Source organism: Coffea eugenioides, chromosome 6 (assembly GCF_003713205.1).
Source record: "Coffea eugenioides isolate CCC68of chromosome 6, Ceug_1.0, whole genome shotgun sequence".
Taxonomy (NCBI): Eukaryota; Viridiplantae; Streptophyta; class Magnoliopsida; order Gentianales; family Rubiaceae; genus Coffea; species Coffea eugenioides.
The window spans coordinates 15040987-15058605 of NC_040040.1; the positions used below are offsets into that span (position 1 = coordinate 15040987).

The 17619-nt window shown below is 34.7% G+C and overlaps 2 protein-coding genes across 2 annotated transcripts; both read right to left on the reverse strand.

Annotated features, from left to right (window-relative positions):
* Positions 1-1292: 1292 nt before the first annotated feature.
* LOC113775475 (transmembrane 9 superfamily member 9-like) lies at positions 1293-5913 on the reverse strand. Its single transcript, XM_027320375.1, has 7 exons — positions 5499-5913; positions 3724-3888; positions 3515-3624; positions 3287-3392; positions 3061-3173; positions 2827-2977; positions 1293-2742 (listed from the first exon to the last, which is right to left on the reverse strand). The coding sequence occupies exons 1-7, from the start codon at positions 5622-5624 to the stop codon at positions 1585-1587; spliced, it is 1929 nt and encodes a 642-aa protein (XP_027176176.1). The 5' UTR covers positions 5625-5913; the 3' UTR covers positions 1293-1584.
* Positions 5914-11042: 5129 nt separating this feature from the next.
* LOC113775215 lies at positions 11043-15934 on the reverse strand. The gene is made up of 7 exons (XM_027319992.1): positions 15537-15934; positions 15208-15249; positions 13731-13813; positions 13482-13583; positions 13169-13383; positions 11486-11580; positions 11043-11405 (listed from the first exon to the last, which is right to left on the reverse strand). Exons 1-7 carry the CDS (start codon positions 15676-15678, stop codon positions 11152-11154), a joined length of 933 nt encoding a protein of 310 aa, XP_027175793.1. The 5' UTR covers positions 15679-15934; the 3' UTR covers positions 11043-11151.
* Positions 15935-17619: the final 1685 nt, after the last annotated feature.

Sequence of the window (17619 nt, forward strand, 5' to 3'; positions counted from 1 at the left end):
GAACAGAAACAACTTTAGATTGTTAGAGGCAAGCAACAAGACTTTCTTAAGTTGAATATTATCCAGACGGGAATAAGAATTAATGACGTCAAATATGTCCAATTCAATCTGCACTCTAAGATTCAGGTTTCTTATAGCTGTGTAAAAACATAATCAGACAGACACTTGATTGTAATATCTATATCATACTCAATTGTGATTGAGTTATTTGAGTGCCCTATGATCATGATTCTTTTTCGGTCAAAAAAATGGTTGGTAGGGTTCGATTGCAGTCACCACCATGTATTAGGGTATGTCTTTGAGATCATAAGTTGTTTACAAGAATTCCTGTAGATCTCACATCTGCAACAAGATTCAAGCAAATGACTGTTTTGTGAATAAGTGATTCGTTCTTATCAACTGAACCAACTGATTATGATTTGCTACCCCCTCCATCCCAATATTAGAATCATTTTTTGGGAATCTAACTTTTTATGGAGATATAGTAATCATTATGTTTAGATAATGTGGCACTAGTGAATTTACATATTTATCCTTCGAATTTAAAATATTTCCTTGTTAAATATGTATTAGAATTCTAAAAAGTTGCTTTTTCAAATGGTAAGATTGAAAAGTATGTGTTAAATTTGAAATGGTGATTTTATTTTGAGACATAAATAAAGTGAAAACATGACATTAATAATGGGACGAACGGAATATATTGTATAGTGATTTTGAATCCACACAGTTAGGTCCAAATCTTTAATGCACTTTAGATTATATGATCAAGGGCGAGGAAGTTTTGCAGCACGAAACATAGAAGGAAAAGAAACCAATATAACCCTGTACATTGTATATTTGTATCTTAATTTTTTTAAACTTTATTATTGAATTAATCAGAGGACAGGAAGGAGTATAGTTTGTAATTTGTATTCCAAGTCCACACTTAAAATGTTATCAAACATGAGCAATGTACTTCGATTAGATTATTGGTCATTAAATATAATTAAGTTATTAAATGGACTATTAAATTCTTTTGTTAAATAATAAGATACTAGACAGGCAAATTAATCGGCATAGTGATGAAGAGTTTTTCGCCTTTTAACTTCTTCAATAAATTATTGAATGAGAATATTCTCCCGGAGACGTACAATTAATTTTATTGAAAAAACTAAAAAAGTCTTTTACATAATTTGTTGAATGAGAAGATTGATATTAATACAACACTTTTAATCAATTAAATTTTCCTGTCAAACTAGTATGCAAAAGTGACAACTGCCCCACACGGTAACACTATGCATTAAGAGTATACGTACAACAAATAAGTCAATTTATCGAAATAGGCAGTATCTCGCCGGAAATTTCTCTAGAAACTTTTCTTGCACCAATAGAAAAGAAAACTAAAATCAGACGAGCAAAAAGGATGGTCAAACCCAAAATGACCGGTATTGAGGTCACAGCAACATTCTATAATTAATGATTTGAAACTCAAACCAAAAAGTAATCGTGGTAGCATTTGCTAGCTTACAGTTCAAAACCAGCCTGATGATTCAGTCTTTTAATGAAGTATAAACCATTTTCCTAGACATTCCTGATCTTTCTTTCTTAGTCGATCTTCACAGATGAGTAGATGAGCCTTGTGAACCAGAAACAGGCATAGAAGCCAATTGTACCAGTCAGTACGAAGAAGGCATACGAGGCAATCAGCATGTACCCAAAGTACAATATACCGGACACTGGCTTCGTGATTTCCAGCTTTGTGAAGAAGTAGAATGCTGCATATAGGAATAGATAGAGAGCTGATGACCCTGAAGTCAGGTACGATCTCCACCACCATAGATAATCCTCACTACACAGCTGGAAATAGCAGAGCACGATTGTGATCTCAGCACAGGTGACAATTAGAATGACGAATACGAGGAAGAGAAAGCCAAAAATGTAGTAAAATTGATGCAACCAGATTGAGGTGAGGATGAAAAAAAGCTCAATGAATACGGCACCAAATGGAAGTATGCCTCCAATCAAGACGGAGAAGACCGGGTTCATGTACCAAGCCTGCTCCGGAATTTGCCTTGGGATCTTGTTTGTCTTCACTGGATCCTCAATAGCTGGTTTCTTAAACCCTACATAACTACCCACAAAGACGAGTGGGACTGAGATGCCAAACCACAATACTACTAAAGCAAACATGGTTCCAAACGGCACCGCCCCAGAGGACTTCTCGCCCCAAATTAAAGCATTCAACACAAAGAAAATGACGAAGACAATTCCAGGGAACATGAATGAGGTACGAAGAGCAACTCTCTTCCACTCTGTCCCTTTGAACATCTTGTAAAGACGGGTAGATGCATATCCAGCAAAGATGCCCATGAAGACCCAGAGAAGAAGCATAGCTGTCATCAAGCCACCCCGGTTTGAAGGGGAGAGGAACCCAAGTAAGGCAAAAATCATGGTAACTAATGTCATTCCAAAGAACTGAACACCTGTCCCCACATAAACGCAAAGCATATCCGAGTTCGTGGGAGGTCTGAAAACATCCCCATGAACCAGCTTCCACCCAGTCTCTTCCTGAGCTTCTTCCTGGGTCTCCAATTGGTTGTACTTTGAAATGTCACGGTACAGTGTCCGCAACATAATCATGGCAACCATGCCAGATAGGAAAAGAACAATCATCAAAGAATTAACTATAGAGAACCAATGAATTTGATCATCAGCCATCAGAAGATAAGTATCCCACCTAGATGCCCACTTAACATCACTCTCCTGCAAATTCATCAAATAAAGAAATATAATTAACAGCTAAATTCAAGATTGAACAACTAAAATTTCACATAGTAACTAATCCACCTGAAACTCGACATCATATGTGAAAATGATTTCCTTCTTATCATCAACCTCTTGAGGAGGGTCTGCACTAGTTACAGTACGTTTTGCATGGGGATCACAAGTTGATAATCGAACATTATCGTTCCATCCACCATCATAGTCATGTTTCACACTGATCAACAAAGAATAACCAACATTATGACATGCAATGCATTAACTTCCCATCAAAATTTGATCCTGATTATAATACAATACCTAAAAGGTCTAACTTCAAATCCTACAATCCTTGCAGCATCACTTTGTGCATCCTTGTGATACTTTACTGTGAATGATAAATGGTTGTTGATAAATTGCTTTTCCTCTTTGCTCTGTCACGAATTAGAGAAGATGAAGCAAAAGGTTAAAATCTCCATTCACTCCACAACTTCATACGTTGCAAGCAAACAACTTAAACAATGAAAGCAAACTGGAACTGTCTTACTCCAGCATATAATCCTTTAAGACCAACATAAAAACCATGTTGATAGACTATAGGGTCTTGTTCGGTCCTCTTTATGGGCTGAACAAGAGGTAGATTATCTAATATCCTGTACAATGCAGCAGAATGTAAGAAATGAATCACATTTTGTGAGGATAACAAATTTCATAGAGAACCGGAAAGAAAGAGAAATTAAGGGAAAGAAAGACAGTATTGAAAAACTTGTCTCACATGTTCACCCGATACTCATCATCAATCTTCTCCTTGAATTCTTTTGCAGTTTTTGCATTAAGTACAATACGACATACAATATTGCACATTTGTGGCTCCCGCATACGGAACTACAAAAAACATTTACAGATCAGTTTTAGGATACAGGAAGTACATGATAATACAAAATTGAGAAATGCCAAAGGTGGATTATGAGCACAAAAACTAACCACATAAGGGGAGTTTTCAATACGATCACCACGAAGTACTTCTCCAAGATTCTCTGCACTGTCCACAATGGTTTTTGGAGCACAATATGGAATGGAATAGAAAGAATAAGGAAGTTGTGTCTTTGTGGATGTCAACTTGTTCACTTTGACTTTCAACTCATCTCCCTGAAACCAGAAGAGAAAAAAAATTAGCAAATCAATTATCAAAGAAAAGAAGGAACATGGAAAAAAATTAGTTATGGCATTGGCATTTTGAACATCAGTATTTAGGTCTTATTTAGTTCTACTGAAATGGTTTTTATGGTGGATTATCCCTGGTTTCCATACTATTCTATGTTCTACAAAATAGGAAACCAAGGAAGGGAGGAATCCAAACTCTCATTTATAAGATAAATGTTCTCCATGGATCTTGCTGAAATACAAATGCAAATTGTTCATATTGAAGACCAATGCAAAAGCCTACAAACATAACTCCTCCGTTCACATTATATTCACAGTTGTAAAACAAGATCCAGAGTTCACAATTTGAACGCATTCCCATGTCCAAGTAAACAGACAGTGAATACTAACATCATTGAGTGCATGTAGATTCTCCTAAAAACATGCAAACCAACAAATAGAGTACACAAGCAACATAGTCCAAGTCACTGAAGGGTAGAAGCATGAAGACGATAGATATCTTTTATCTTTCCTATAAAAGCATATGCTACCAACAAGAAGACACTGAAAACAAAAGAATGTGCAAGTTGATTCCCTTAAAACTGATAATGCACAAGCGCTAAGCATTTGATTACTGCACCACATACTAATTAATAAACATTTCTATGCTTAGTATAATTCAAGTGGACCAGCATCGGGAAAGATCCAGATATAAACCGACAATCCCAACAAGCCTTAATGCCAAATCGTGATTCTAAGCTCGACAAACTGTTGTTCCCTCATGTGAGTTCTCAAAATGTTCGAGGTACAACAAAGCAACTTGTTACATCAATAGCAGCTCAACTTCACTTCACTATGAAAATTAGCTGCATCATTATCTCATCATATTTCAGACAAAAAACACCAGACATGTTTCAAATAAGAAGAAAATGTCTAGTCATATCATTTAGTATTAAAGTAAGCTGAATAGAGTGAATTGATCACTCAAACAGCTATTATTAGTAGATATTTCTTGATATTCCAATTTCTACATCATAAAAAAAACCAAGTAATTTAAAAGAATGCACAGACGCTCCTCGTTGATGCGCGAAAAATTAAAAATGAACTTAAAACATCGCCAAGGAACGAATACCAAATCCTAATTTCTGCTCGTTTAAACAATACTACCATTCGCATTCACTATATCTTCTTCATCTCTGCTAATTGGTATTAAACTTATCAACACAAAACTTCCAAACTTCTAGAACAACAATGATTCCAGGAAAAAAAAATCGTACAAATTACTATTCTTGAAATAGGAAAACTTTATTTCCATAAAAATGCATCATTTCCTCCATTGACATAACTAACTGCACCACATTTCCTAAACAGTAGCACACTTCAAAAGCTCAACTTAAACCTGGATTTACAGAACATCAACACACGTAACTAGAATCAAGTAAAATTTGACAATTATTAACCCAGATCTGACCAAAACAAGCTATAAAACAGTTAAAATGGCACAAAACTCATAAAATCAAACAAGATCCAATACTACAACAAACAACTTCTCACTTTTATTTCCAAAAAAATTAAATCAATATAGTCCAATTAAAACATCAAGAAGATCTAATTACCTTGATGAAATCTTGCGGAGCAACACCGGGGAGGTAAAAACAATGAGCGGTGGCGAAGAACAGACCGATGAGAACGACCGAAACCGAGATCCATCGGTGAATTAGCTGAGGCCTTGCGACCTCCATCTCTCTCTATCTCTCTCTCTCTCTCTTCTCCTCTTTCTCCTCTTTCTCTGTCTAATTCAGTCTCTTCCACTAAGATCTAGATCCACACACTCCTCTATATAAATATGCGTATGTATAATTTCCTCTTTTTTAATTTATTCCGCGAATCTAATGAAATTACTGCGTGAGTGTGTGAGAGAGAGAGGAAAATGGTGGGGGGGGGGGAATTTAAACTTAATTTTGGGTATTAATAATATAGTGGGAGGAAACGGGAAGAACAAGGAACAGCCTGCAGCACTCAAGAAAAAACGACTGGGGAGGAAGATGGATATGTGGGGAGTTGGATTCAAGGCTAATTAAACTATCATTAGTAATTTTTAAAAAAATAATTGCTGTGGGCATTGAGGACCGTTGGATTGAGGGAGAAGTCGTGGGGTGAATAGTTGAGATTGGACCTAAATGGGGTTGACGAAGACTGAATGGTAATTAATGAAGTAAGATTTTTCTTTCTCGGTTTTGGTAACAGTTTAAGATTTTCTTCTTTTTTTTTCGCATGTTTGAATAAATGGAAAGTTGTTGAAGTAAAAGGAAAATAAAAGTTTATATTTAGTCATAAAAAAAATTTTTGAAACAAAATGGGAAATTAGCGAAAATTAGTGTCAATTCTTAAGATCCTTCCGTCCATTTAACCATTTTCTTTCAAGATCCTGCAAAATTTATTATTACAAAATACAAAAAAAAAATGTATAAGAAAGAACAAGAAAAATTTCAAATTTCTTAAGAGAACAATAACTAACATCCTTCACTTTCCAATGTAAACAAATATTACATTGGAAATTCTTTCTTTAAATTAGTGGAATGATCATGTATTTAATTATTATTATACTCTGTTCATCCCATAAAGATAGATTTGCTTCTACTTTCACACATTGAGAATCACACATTGAGAAGTGTGAGTTAATATAGTTAATACAATCATGTTTTTCCATTAGTTTTAGTATTATATTTATTACTGCAACTAAAATGATTGACATGAGTCTAAGGCATAACATCTAGTCAAATTCATACTCATAACACCAAGTGAAGTTCATCATGCTTTTGTTTTGTTTGGACAGCAACAACTGTTGGACACATTTTTCAATCATCTTTTTACTTTATATATATCAAATTATTATAGTAATTTTTTTACAAAAAATTCAAAAAAATGCAATCCAAACAAAACCTTAGATCTAAATTCTTGAATGTATAAAAGATGAAAAAATAGAAAAAAAAAATCCATAAAACTTCGACTTCCATTGAATTACAGATTTTTTAAATTTTTATAGAAAAATATATTATAATGGTGTGATATGAGATAAAAAGTGATTAAAAAAATATTTATGTGAAAACTCTCAATCTGAACGGGACTTGTTTTTCCATTTCTGAAGTGTTGCTTAATGTCGCGGTCAAAGTGTTTTAGATTTCGAAGCTTCGCGCCGTCGGTGAAAGTTCTATTTGCACATTTGCCCTTTGATTAGTCCAATTTTTTGCATTAACATGCTGAAAAAACTTGAAGCTTGAAGTTAGTGGTATAGGAAATTTGAGACCTCTCTCGCTCAACTCACCCAAACTTTGTTAATTTGTTGACCTTTATATCTTTCGTTTTTTTTTTTCTGGTATAAAACTTAATTACACCCCTTATTATCATCAAGTAATTAAATAGACTAATCATGAGGTTTTAGTAACAAAAGCATACTAAGGCACTTGATCAAAACCTTAAAACAAACACGTGGAGTTACTAGTTTCATTATTACACAGGCTTTCTCTGCTTAGCAATCTGCAACAATGTAGTTGACTTTGGTCATCTATGTTCTTACTTTTATGGTTTGATGACAAGAACAAGGAAAAAAAAAGACAGAAAAAAATAAAAAAATAAATAAGTGAATGCAATCTTGCTAGTCAATACAAGGCATAAACAGTTGGAAGAAGCTTTTTTGTTTTTTTTTTTTTAAGTAGAAAGTTTTGAATTCCAATCTTATACCTACAATATCATTTATTTTACCATTCAATTCAACCCTTCCTCCCTAGATGCTATTTTACTTGTATCGAACAAGATATAATTAAAATGCTAAACAAAAATGAGAAAGAACGAATAGGAATATACATGATTCCGTTGTAGTTTTAGCATGGTTTGATGATGGATTTGTACAATATAATTCATTAGATTGTTAAATTTACCATCAGCTTGATTTCAATTCGGCCTAGTTTCACGATACGTTTGATAAAACTTAAATCTGAAAACTGAAATTTGAAATCTGAAGTTTAAATTCATTAAGTTATTGAATTGTTAAATATTATATCTAATATATTTGAACGTATATCACATTAAATGATAAGTGAATAACTTATCACTTATTTTTGAAAGTAGGTTTTTTTTAGAAAATTCGGTGTCACTTAATTAATTCAAATATTCAATTTTTGGTTATCAAATATATTTGAACATATTAAGATTTGAATTCATTAAATTTAAGTGTTGAATTAAACTATCAAACAAACCTTAGGCGAAAAGAAAGTTTACAATCTAAAATGGTCCTTGACTTTGACTTGCTGTTGTGGTAAACTCTTGAAGTAGTTGGGCAACTGAAATGTTATGAGCCAATCGCGCATGATTAGCACTAGTGTGTTTGGATTGTAAGTTATTTGAGATATTTTTACTGTAGCACTTTTTGTGATGTGATGTACTCCCTCCCTTTTTTTATAACTGACGTTTAAGGTTTTACACACCAATTAAGAAAAGTTTTTCATTGTTTAAATCTATACACTACTTTCCTTTTGTACCCTCATTAATTGTCCAATTCACCCATATTTTCTCTCACTAGAGTACTAAATGGTGCTGTTTTACTAGGCCAAAAGCAATGCAAACTAACTAGGAGTAGTAATTAAGAACCCTGTATTGGAAAAGAGAGATAAAAGGGTAAAATTGTGAAAAAATAATTAATGCTGCATGGGGATAGTAAAACGACAGATAAAACGACAGATAAAAGTACTTAAGAGCAAATTTCTTAAACGTCAGTTATAAAAAAAGGGAGGGAGTATGTGAGATAAAAAGGTAATTGAGAAGATAAAAAGGTGTATTGGAAATTGTAATGGTGATGTAAGCAAATATATTTGGACAAATAACTTACAATCCAAACACACTTCGTTCTGTGCGCCTGTGACTCAATTTTTGTCCTATGTGGTTTGTGATGAATTGATAATAAACCAAATTTATTTTTTTCTATTAATCTCTCGTACATTGATAATATATACACTGTCAATCTTGGATAAATGATAGATATGCAAAATTTAAATTTGAAATCCAACTTTTACACATGTATCATGAATTTAACAGTGATAGTGTATACACTGTTAGTACATATAAAATTTATTCATTTTTTTTTAACAAGTGCCAAATATTTTTTTCCATGATTTGCAACAACATTGACTTCCAATAAAAGTAGACTAGATTTAGGCATAATCCGAAGTAGGACTGTGCCCGGTTGTGAATTTAAAAGAGTAACAAATCACAGATTTTCCATATATACGAGATATGAAATGAATGACGAGGTCAAAGCGGCAGTTCTTGCTTAATTATTATAATCCAACAAATTAATCAAGTCAAGTATATTAAAAGCTACAAAACTTCGAGCTTGCTTGGCTTATAATTTTGACCTACCCTTGATTTGGACAACCCAGCTCTTGTGTAGTTCCTCTTTTTTATTTTTCTTATTTTCTTCCCTCATCAGGACACCTTGTCCTTTGGTGTTCACTTAAACTCTCTCCCCCAAGAAATGCTATATAGTTATTTCATTTCTCTGTCTATTTTATTTCTATCATTTTCCTTGCTATATATGATTGAAGAAAGCCAAAGTCCATCGAATGATCAAAGGAAATTTTTGTTTTTGAAAGGAGTAGTGGTCAATTTTAATTTTTTTTTAAACAGGGAGAGATGGAATTTATGAAGCGGAAAAGGGGCAGGGGAAGAGCGGTTAATTTGATTCACGTTTCAACCAACGCAGAACATATTCAAGAAGTGAAATTGCACATTTTATGTGGATGGAATATTAAAACAAATAATGGAACGTTAGAAGGTCCTCCTCATCTTGTTTACACATCCCTATCATTTGGGAAATTGGTCATACTTAGTATCATTAAAATTTCCCATGCAATTAATGAGCTAATTAATTAGTCTTTATAATCCGTGCAAGCTAAAGTGCCAGCTTAGTAAAGCCGTATATTCCATAATTTTTTTTTCTATGCTGCGCATTATTTAAGTCATAAGGAATGGAATTATTCACCAAACGTGGGTTCCGTTCCACGGTGAAAATCCAGCCCTTAATTTGAAGAACTGAGATTTTATATGCACTTTATCTCTACAATTAGCCAAATTAATTCAACACAGATCCCTGGGGCATGCAGTCACCCGATAGTCTACAGCCCAGCACCGCAGACTTTACCTCTCAAAAGGACTTTGCCTGTTTTGCCTAGTTCTTCACAAATTTCCACCGTTTGTATATCGTCAGTTTGTCAACAAGACTAGTTGAGCAGATGTGATGGTAGAATTTGAGAATAGTTTGTGTAAAATTAGTGATCTAGAATAACGATAAATAACCCCCGACTTGTTTTTTTTCAAAATCAATTAGTAATGTCTTAACACCTCCTCTTACATACGACTTGATATTGGTGAGAACCTCTCTAAAATGGATCGAAACGAACTTAAGAAACATAGTTAAGAATTTATCGGTACGCGATGCAAGCGAACAATGCCCTAATAGCTCAAATTTTTCGGGATCAAATCTATGGTGGGACGCTTTAAGTTATATTCATGAAGTCGTCAAATTTGTTAATTTGCATTAACCCTAGATTCGCTTGGGCATGGGTGTTCTGGTGCACGCTGCCTCGCACCAGGTGCACGATGGGCTCTAGTTGCATAGGATTATTCGTTTCACATAAAGAACTCACTTTATAGTTTTCATCCGCATCCGCAAGCCCCAAATTAAACTTCTCATTGCACACCAAGAGGCATTGCACCGGTTACTAAAGATCGAGTGTTCTGTACCTATTGTGCAACAGGATTTTCGACTCCCTTAGTTCCTATGAATGTCCCAACTAAGTTGCAAATGGAACTATGAATAAGTTGATGAACAAAACTTGAGGCCCAACTCTGATATCATGATGATCATCTTGTACTTAGTTTTCCAATTTGTCTGCAATCTTAGATTTGCAGCCGATGCTTCGATAACGAACTAGTTATAATATCCTTAGCTATTCATACTGCATGGAGAAACAAGGAATTAAGAAAAGAAAATTCCGCTTCACCACCCAATTATCACGTAACGTCTAAATCCCGCCAACGCCCCGCCCCGCTCCTCCCCCACCCCCCGGTGCCCGGCGGGGCAGCCAACCAAAAAAATTCTGGGGTTAGCATCCAAGATTCGTGCAATTTCGAAGAATGAATACTTCCACAATTAAGGGAACTGAAGCAAATACTTTAGCATCCATCCTTTAACAACAGCAATCACAAAACAACTTAATTTCCATCTTGAGTAGGTGCATCAGTTAATCTGACAGTGCGAGGGAGCATAAACTCAGCGTGTATTGGGTAGTGTGATGATGGATAAAGCCCATCAATATTGTCACTTATCACTTCGCATGAGACTGGTGTCAAAGATCTGCCTCTAAAAAGAATCCAGTCGACATGCAGATCCTGAGTTTGGCGATCCCAGCAGAGGCAAAGTGCTCTGAAGATCAGCTTAAGGAATTCAACGGCTCCCTGCTTGTCACCTGACAGAACAAAATAAAGATTGAGGGCTGGAAAATACACCAGACTCAGATTAGCCTTTCGAAAGCTAGCATGTTGATACCTTTGAATCCATGATAAGTACGTATTAGGGAAACATTTTTCCTTACTCGAGCATTTGGCCAAGTATCCCTCATATCACCGACAACACCATGCTCCCTGTAAAAGAAACAATGTTTCAAAGAACTTAGCAGCTATACAGAACACAAACTACTTTAAACAAATTTAGGAGTTGGAGAGTAGGGGTCCACCAGGATGAGTTAGCTACATATTCACCATTTGTAAAACATTATCTTGTGCTTGGGGGAGTGAAGGTTGACTCGGGAATGACAAAGCCACTCAGCTGAGGTTTTATTGGTGCAAGTGGTTGCTTCCTACATGATTTAACAGGATTATGGGCAATGGAAGCAGGACACTTGATGCCAGGAAACCAATCAGACAATATGTAGAGTTGCAGCAGGTGACAACTCATTGTCTGACCATGACTGAAAATGCAGATTCACACCCAACTTTTTAAACATAATACTTTTATGTTCCTATCTTGCCTCTTATCCCATCATAAAACACAAAAAATAACACCTAGACCAACAAAGCAGATGCAAAAATGGGCGGTATGGAGCATGATATTTCCACCTCGAAAAGAACAGAAAATCATAGTGGGTTAACCTTCTCTCTGTAACGTAACAAGCACTTTTTTGAGAACTGATGATGCTAATTTATAATCGAGAAGCATTATTTTGATACTGAGACCTATCATAGAGTCGAAGACTGTCGCAAGCAATTTGACTCACAAAGTTTGTACCTATACCAAGTTAACGCACTTAGATTACAGTGCTAAAAATTGTAAAGAAACTATTTCAAAGCAATGTACAAGAGGTCTACGATTTCAATTTCCAGTCCATTTCTCTGTGTGTTTTAGTATTTTAGCAGAAATCACAGGGTCCAAGGCCATTTCATCCAGCCTTTTCACTATGAATTCATTGAAGAAAAATAGAATTTCTCAAGGATCAAGTAGCAACAAATAAAAAAAAAGAAGGAATGTTCCCTCTATGTTTGATAAAGGGGATTAAACTTATCAAAAGAAACGATGTCAAGACAGAACTTTCACTCAACACAATTCCGTTACTCCGGATTTATCTTCTTTGCAAAAGTCAAGGAATATTTGTACAGAAAAATTGTCCAAATTGCCAGCTTGGACCAGCCAGTCCTGATTAAACCAGAAGCCCACTCATTATTCTGGCACAATACAGCCATATTGTCATTTGAAACACAGATCATGAAGCTTCAGTGAGGCATTATTTATTCAAAATTTATACACAGAAAATATCCTCCTTGCATACACCCTTTAGATTCTATCAATTTCTTTGGAAGTGCAATTTTGTTGCACTTTAAAATTTTTATGCTGCATTTTGTTGGTTTCGATTTTGGAAAAAATCTTGAGACATTAGATGCACTGAACAGAATGACAATTCTTCATAAAGGAAACTGTCCTAGGCTTGGAATGGATATTTGTAAACCAATAATGTACCCACATAAAATTGAGAAGATTCCAAGGAGGAATACCGTATACGATAATATTCATGCTGGTTGTTTCCAGGATGTATGCAATAAAAAATTTCAAATGAAAAAGGCAAGTTGTCAAAGCAAAATTACAAGTATAATTGACTTAAATACAAACTGAAGTTATCAGCAGCAGAGTTCAGAGAAAATGTAAAATTTCAATTTCAGGCTAAAATTGAATCAATACCTTGATCTTCCAAGAAGAAAACGGCCAGTGGTTGATTCCTTTTGTGTATTAAATCCTCCACAGTATACCACAGGCAAGCTAGGAGGCAAAGAGGCAATATGTTGCCATGTCAGCAAAGCACTTCGCCTACGAGCCCGGGGACTAAATTCATCCATGCAAGTATTTACTATTTCAAATGAAAAACCAGGTGGTTCCACGCCTTTCAGTTGGAATGTGTACACAATTTGTAAAGGAAGCCAAGTGTAAAATGGTCTGTGATGCAGCATTGAAACAAATGGATATAGAGAAGACAGTATAATGTGTAAAAGGATATTGCCCATGTTGCAATGCATGGAACAATAGAACCCCAAGACATGCTTCCAGGTACCGAAGGTGACTCTGACAACCAAAAAGTCCCACCCTCTAACAGCTCTACCTTCATCCAGAAACATAATACATGAAAATACAGGTCGAGTTCTTTGTATGTTCAGTGTTCCGTAAAGCACTGGGATTATAGTAGGTTTTATTCCTTCTACGAGTAATTAGCTCAGCCATGTCACGCTAAGATATAGAGAAGTTTTACCTTCTCCTTGTCATAGAAGATGGTGCAATACTGGTCTGAAGTGTCTTCAGATCCTTTCCTTGAAATTCCAAATTGGTTGTAACCTTTTCAAATGAAAGTTGAAGCATTATAAGTGCTAGAATTCTGCATAACATGTTACTGATCCAAACTGAGTTATTGCACCGTGCAGGTGTCTTTATCTCATTGATATGAAAAAAAAAATCAAATGAAGCATTCTCTCGTTATGAAATATAAGATGTCAAGTTGCAAGTTTTTATTAATTAGAAATAAGCTTATTGCAACACGATGCATACAGAGCCAATTCGTAGCTGTGATCTGACAAAATAAAAGACTAAAGATGTCTTATCTATAAAACACATTAGCATGTTTGCAACAAATCACGCAGGTAATAAAATCAAAGCATGCTCAATATATATATCAAAGCACTGTTAGAGGTCAAGAAAAAGTTTAGCCCATGCTGGTTGCCAGGAATCAGATGGTTGCAAAAGCAAAGCTACCAACTCAGTTGTCTTACACTAAAATGCAACGAAAATTTGGGCATCTCAGGGAGTTCAGGACCAGGAAGGCAATGCTGTTACCTTCCACAGACTTAATTCCTATACATACTAAAACATACATAGATCCTAAAACTATTCCTTAAAGTAGAATTTATTAGAATCTTATTTTCAAGATGTCCTAAATCGTCTCTTGTTAGGTTGCATAAATATATTTTTCCATAAATTAAAAGCAAAAGAAGGGAAAAACTTTTCATTTGGCTACCATGATCCCTCAGTTCATTTAGATGCTGCAGAATGAAGAGTCGTTCAAACTCATTGAGCACCACAATTTTTCCAGGGAACTAAAGATCATGCAGCTAAAAATCTGTAGGTTAGCTCTCAAAACATTTATGGGTTAATGTTTAGAGTTTGTCAGTACTATGATATCATCAAATTTTCAACTATATCTCGAAATGAAATTTCTTTGCCTTTTGGCATCAGCACGTATATGCAGCATAAATCCAAGAAGTGAGAAACACAGCAGAAAAGCATAAAGATTTCAGTACACTGAAGGATGGCATTCAACATTCTTTTGCATCTATTCAATTGATGGACTATAAGCCCTCCCCACAGCATATAGACATGACCCTTAATCTTCCCTATTCTTTTAGACGCCAGTCTCGTCCACTTTAACCTTCAACATGAACAATTGCAAACCTGACCATTATCTTCATTATAATCCTGGACGCAATTAGTGATCTTCTCCTTAACGGAAAAAAAATAAATTTATTCTTTGATATCTACTTGTGTGAATCTCAACATCCTACGTGTCATTAAAGGGCTCCCTATTCAAGTATAAACTATGAGGTCAACCTGTCTGTAGACAACTAATTTAAGCAATGAAGGAGAGATAGAGCAGAAGAAATGCAAGATGAAATTTGGTCATTGCATCATAAAACAATATACCCCACAAGTCCTCAACTCTTTGTGAGAAACTTCACCTGTCAAGCACTGCTGAAGATAGTCCAACTGTGACTTTACACCTAAAACCAAAAGACAACATGTCAAGTTGCAAAACCAAACATTTATGTACATAGTTAACAAAAGAACTGAAAAGCATTAAACCATTTAAGAACTTGAACACTAGAAAAATCCAGTCTTGGCCAATGACCTGAGAATAGAAACACTAACGATAACAATAAGTGTACAATACCCATGTCCAAAAGACAAATACAAAAAATCCCAGATCAACCATTTCAACAAATGCCATATGAACAATCAATCAAGATTCAAGATCCACTCAATACATTAATCCCATTAAATTTCATACCTTGTTGGGTACAGAGAATCATCGGAGAATAACTGGTGATGACACTTATACATATGTCTTTCCTTTTGTCCCATGAGTTAGGACTGTCCTCTGCTTGATCCTCAAGAAGATTAAAGGTCATTACTGTTAGAGAGACACTCATTTTTCAGAGCCTCTGCTGCAGCTACTTCTCTCTCTTTGCTTTCTTTTCTACATGGTAATAATGAAGCCAGAAATTATTGGAGTTTCATTTTGCTATTCCCAAAGGTGTGATCCTAGAGTGGGAACACAATACAGAGAAATTTTTGGTTTTTCACGGTTGTACAGCTTGGGACTTGGGGAGTTGAAAGTTGAGCCCGAGTCAAATAGAAGGCAGCTCCTGCTGTTGGGAAACTTCTATTAACGGGGCTTTCCAACATGAAGTCTAGGTGTGTGTCTGAAAACCGAACAATAGGGGCATGAGGCCCAAAGAGATTGTTAGCTTTTGCTACATATCATGTGTTATATAGCCCAGTGAACAATAATCTCGTTTGATTATTTCAACTAATTTTAGACTCTAGTTTTGAATAATCAGTTATTTTTTTAATGTTCTCATTTATTTTTACATCTGAATTTTATATTCTTTAATAGATAAAAAAGCTAAAATTCAGAATCCGTAAAGGGACAGCTTAAATTGATTCTAATTTTTTCTAGATAATCAATTTTGAAAATTAATTTTTACAATATCTACAATAAACAATAACAGTTCTTAAATAATTATGAAGTTCGATCATTTATACTCAATTTCCACGTCTCCCTTCTTCTTTTCCCTTCTAAAAGTTCCCTGTTTCCATTTTTAATCTTTTGTCCACCATCACGTCTTTTCTTTTCACCTCTCTCCTAAAAAAATTGTACAAAAGGAAAAGAGAATTTTGGTTGGAAACATTTGCTATTAGCATAAGGTGTTTCTTTTTTTTTTTCTTTTTTCAATATGGGTTTATAAGAATTATACCAATTAGGCCAAAATATTTTGCTTTTTTTTTTAAAAAAAAACCCATGTTATAATTCTCTGTACCACTAAAATCAATGATACTAATACAGTACATTCGTCAGATGACTTAAAATTCCAAACATTGACAAAATCTCTTTGAAAAAATGACCCAAGAAGTCCAACGTTGTATCATTTTCACACGGAAATAGTGAGCCAGGTTCCATTTCAATCCACCTGTAACACAAAATACAATTATTGTAGGACCTCAATTGATCCATTTCTTTTGATACATAGTTTCAACTACTCCTAAAGCTTCTACACCAGTATAATTTAGACCCTGTTTAATAATCCAATTCAATATTTAAACTTAATATATTCAGATCTTAACCTGTTTAGACACGTTTTATAACAAAAAATTAAACAGCAGGACAAAATTTTAATTGGTAACCATAATAAATACTTCTTTTTCTATGAGGATTTTTTCAATAGATTCTTATCGAATACTCGTTAATACCTACAATTCATCTAATCTATCATATATATACATATACTAACAATTATTACCCTCCATTGCATTTATATATATTTTTTCTATTTAATCTTATCTACCCTCCTTTGTATTTATTTACTTTTCCTAATTAATCATACATTTTAAAAAAAATATGACACTTGAAATATATTTTAACAAGTGTCCAATAATCAGAACCTTCCTACAACAGAACCACCATCCAGGCGCGAGCAGCTAAGCCAGAGTTGCATATACTTCCACTTATCAACTTTGCTTAACTTTAAGGAAAGCATCTCTTCTGCTTATACTCGAAACATCGCCAGAATAATGCACTTCATACTTTTATGTTTCCTTCCAGTCATACCATAAGGTGGCTTCTGGGACGCAGTTGATCAAAAAGTATAATAAGAGGTTTCCCTATTGAATATTTTGACATCCTATCAACTATTGACGCAACCAATCCTTAGATAACCCAATAATTGGGATTAGCATAAGAATTAGAAGGCTAAATGACACGCAAGCAGGTTGAAAAATACACAAAGTGGGACACCAAGTTTCAGCTTTTCAAAGGTGTCAGCACTCAGTATTGCAGGCTGCAGCACACAGAAAAACCAATGTTTTTTTTT

What these genes read in the sequence shown, in the direction of transcription:
- LOC113775475 (XM_027320375.1), bottom strand. Translation starts at nt 5,624, where the DNA reads ATGGAGGTCGCAAGGCCTCAGCTAATTCACCGATGGATCTCGGTTTCG. An exon ending in TTGAAAACTCCCCTTATGTG is followed by an intron (nt 3,625 to 3,723) that starts GTTAGTTTTTGT and finishes TGTTTTTTGTAG; the next exon opens with TTCCGTATGCGGGAGCCACA. An exon ending in CATATGATGTCGAGTTTCAG is followed by an intron (nt 2,743 to 2,826) that starts GTGGATTAGTTA and finishes ATGAATTTGCAG; the next exon opens with GAGAGTGATGTTAAGTGGGC.
- LOC113775215 (XM_027319992.1), bottom strand. Translation starts at nt 15,678, where the DNA reads ATGAGTGTCTCTCTAACAGTAATGACCTTTAATCTTCTTGAGGATCAA. An exon ending in GATTCTCTGTACCCAACAAG is followed by an intron (nt 15,250 to 15,536) that starts GTATGAAATTTA and finishes TTTTGGTTTTAG; the next exon opens with GTGTAAAGTCACAGTTGGAC. An exon ending in TACTTATCATGGATTCAAAG is followed by an intron (nt 11,406 to 11,485) that starts GTATCAACATGC and finishes TTGTTCTGTCAG; the next exon opens with GTGACAAGCAGGGAGCCGTT.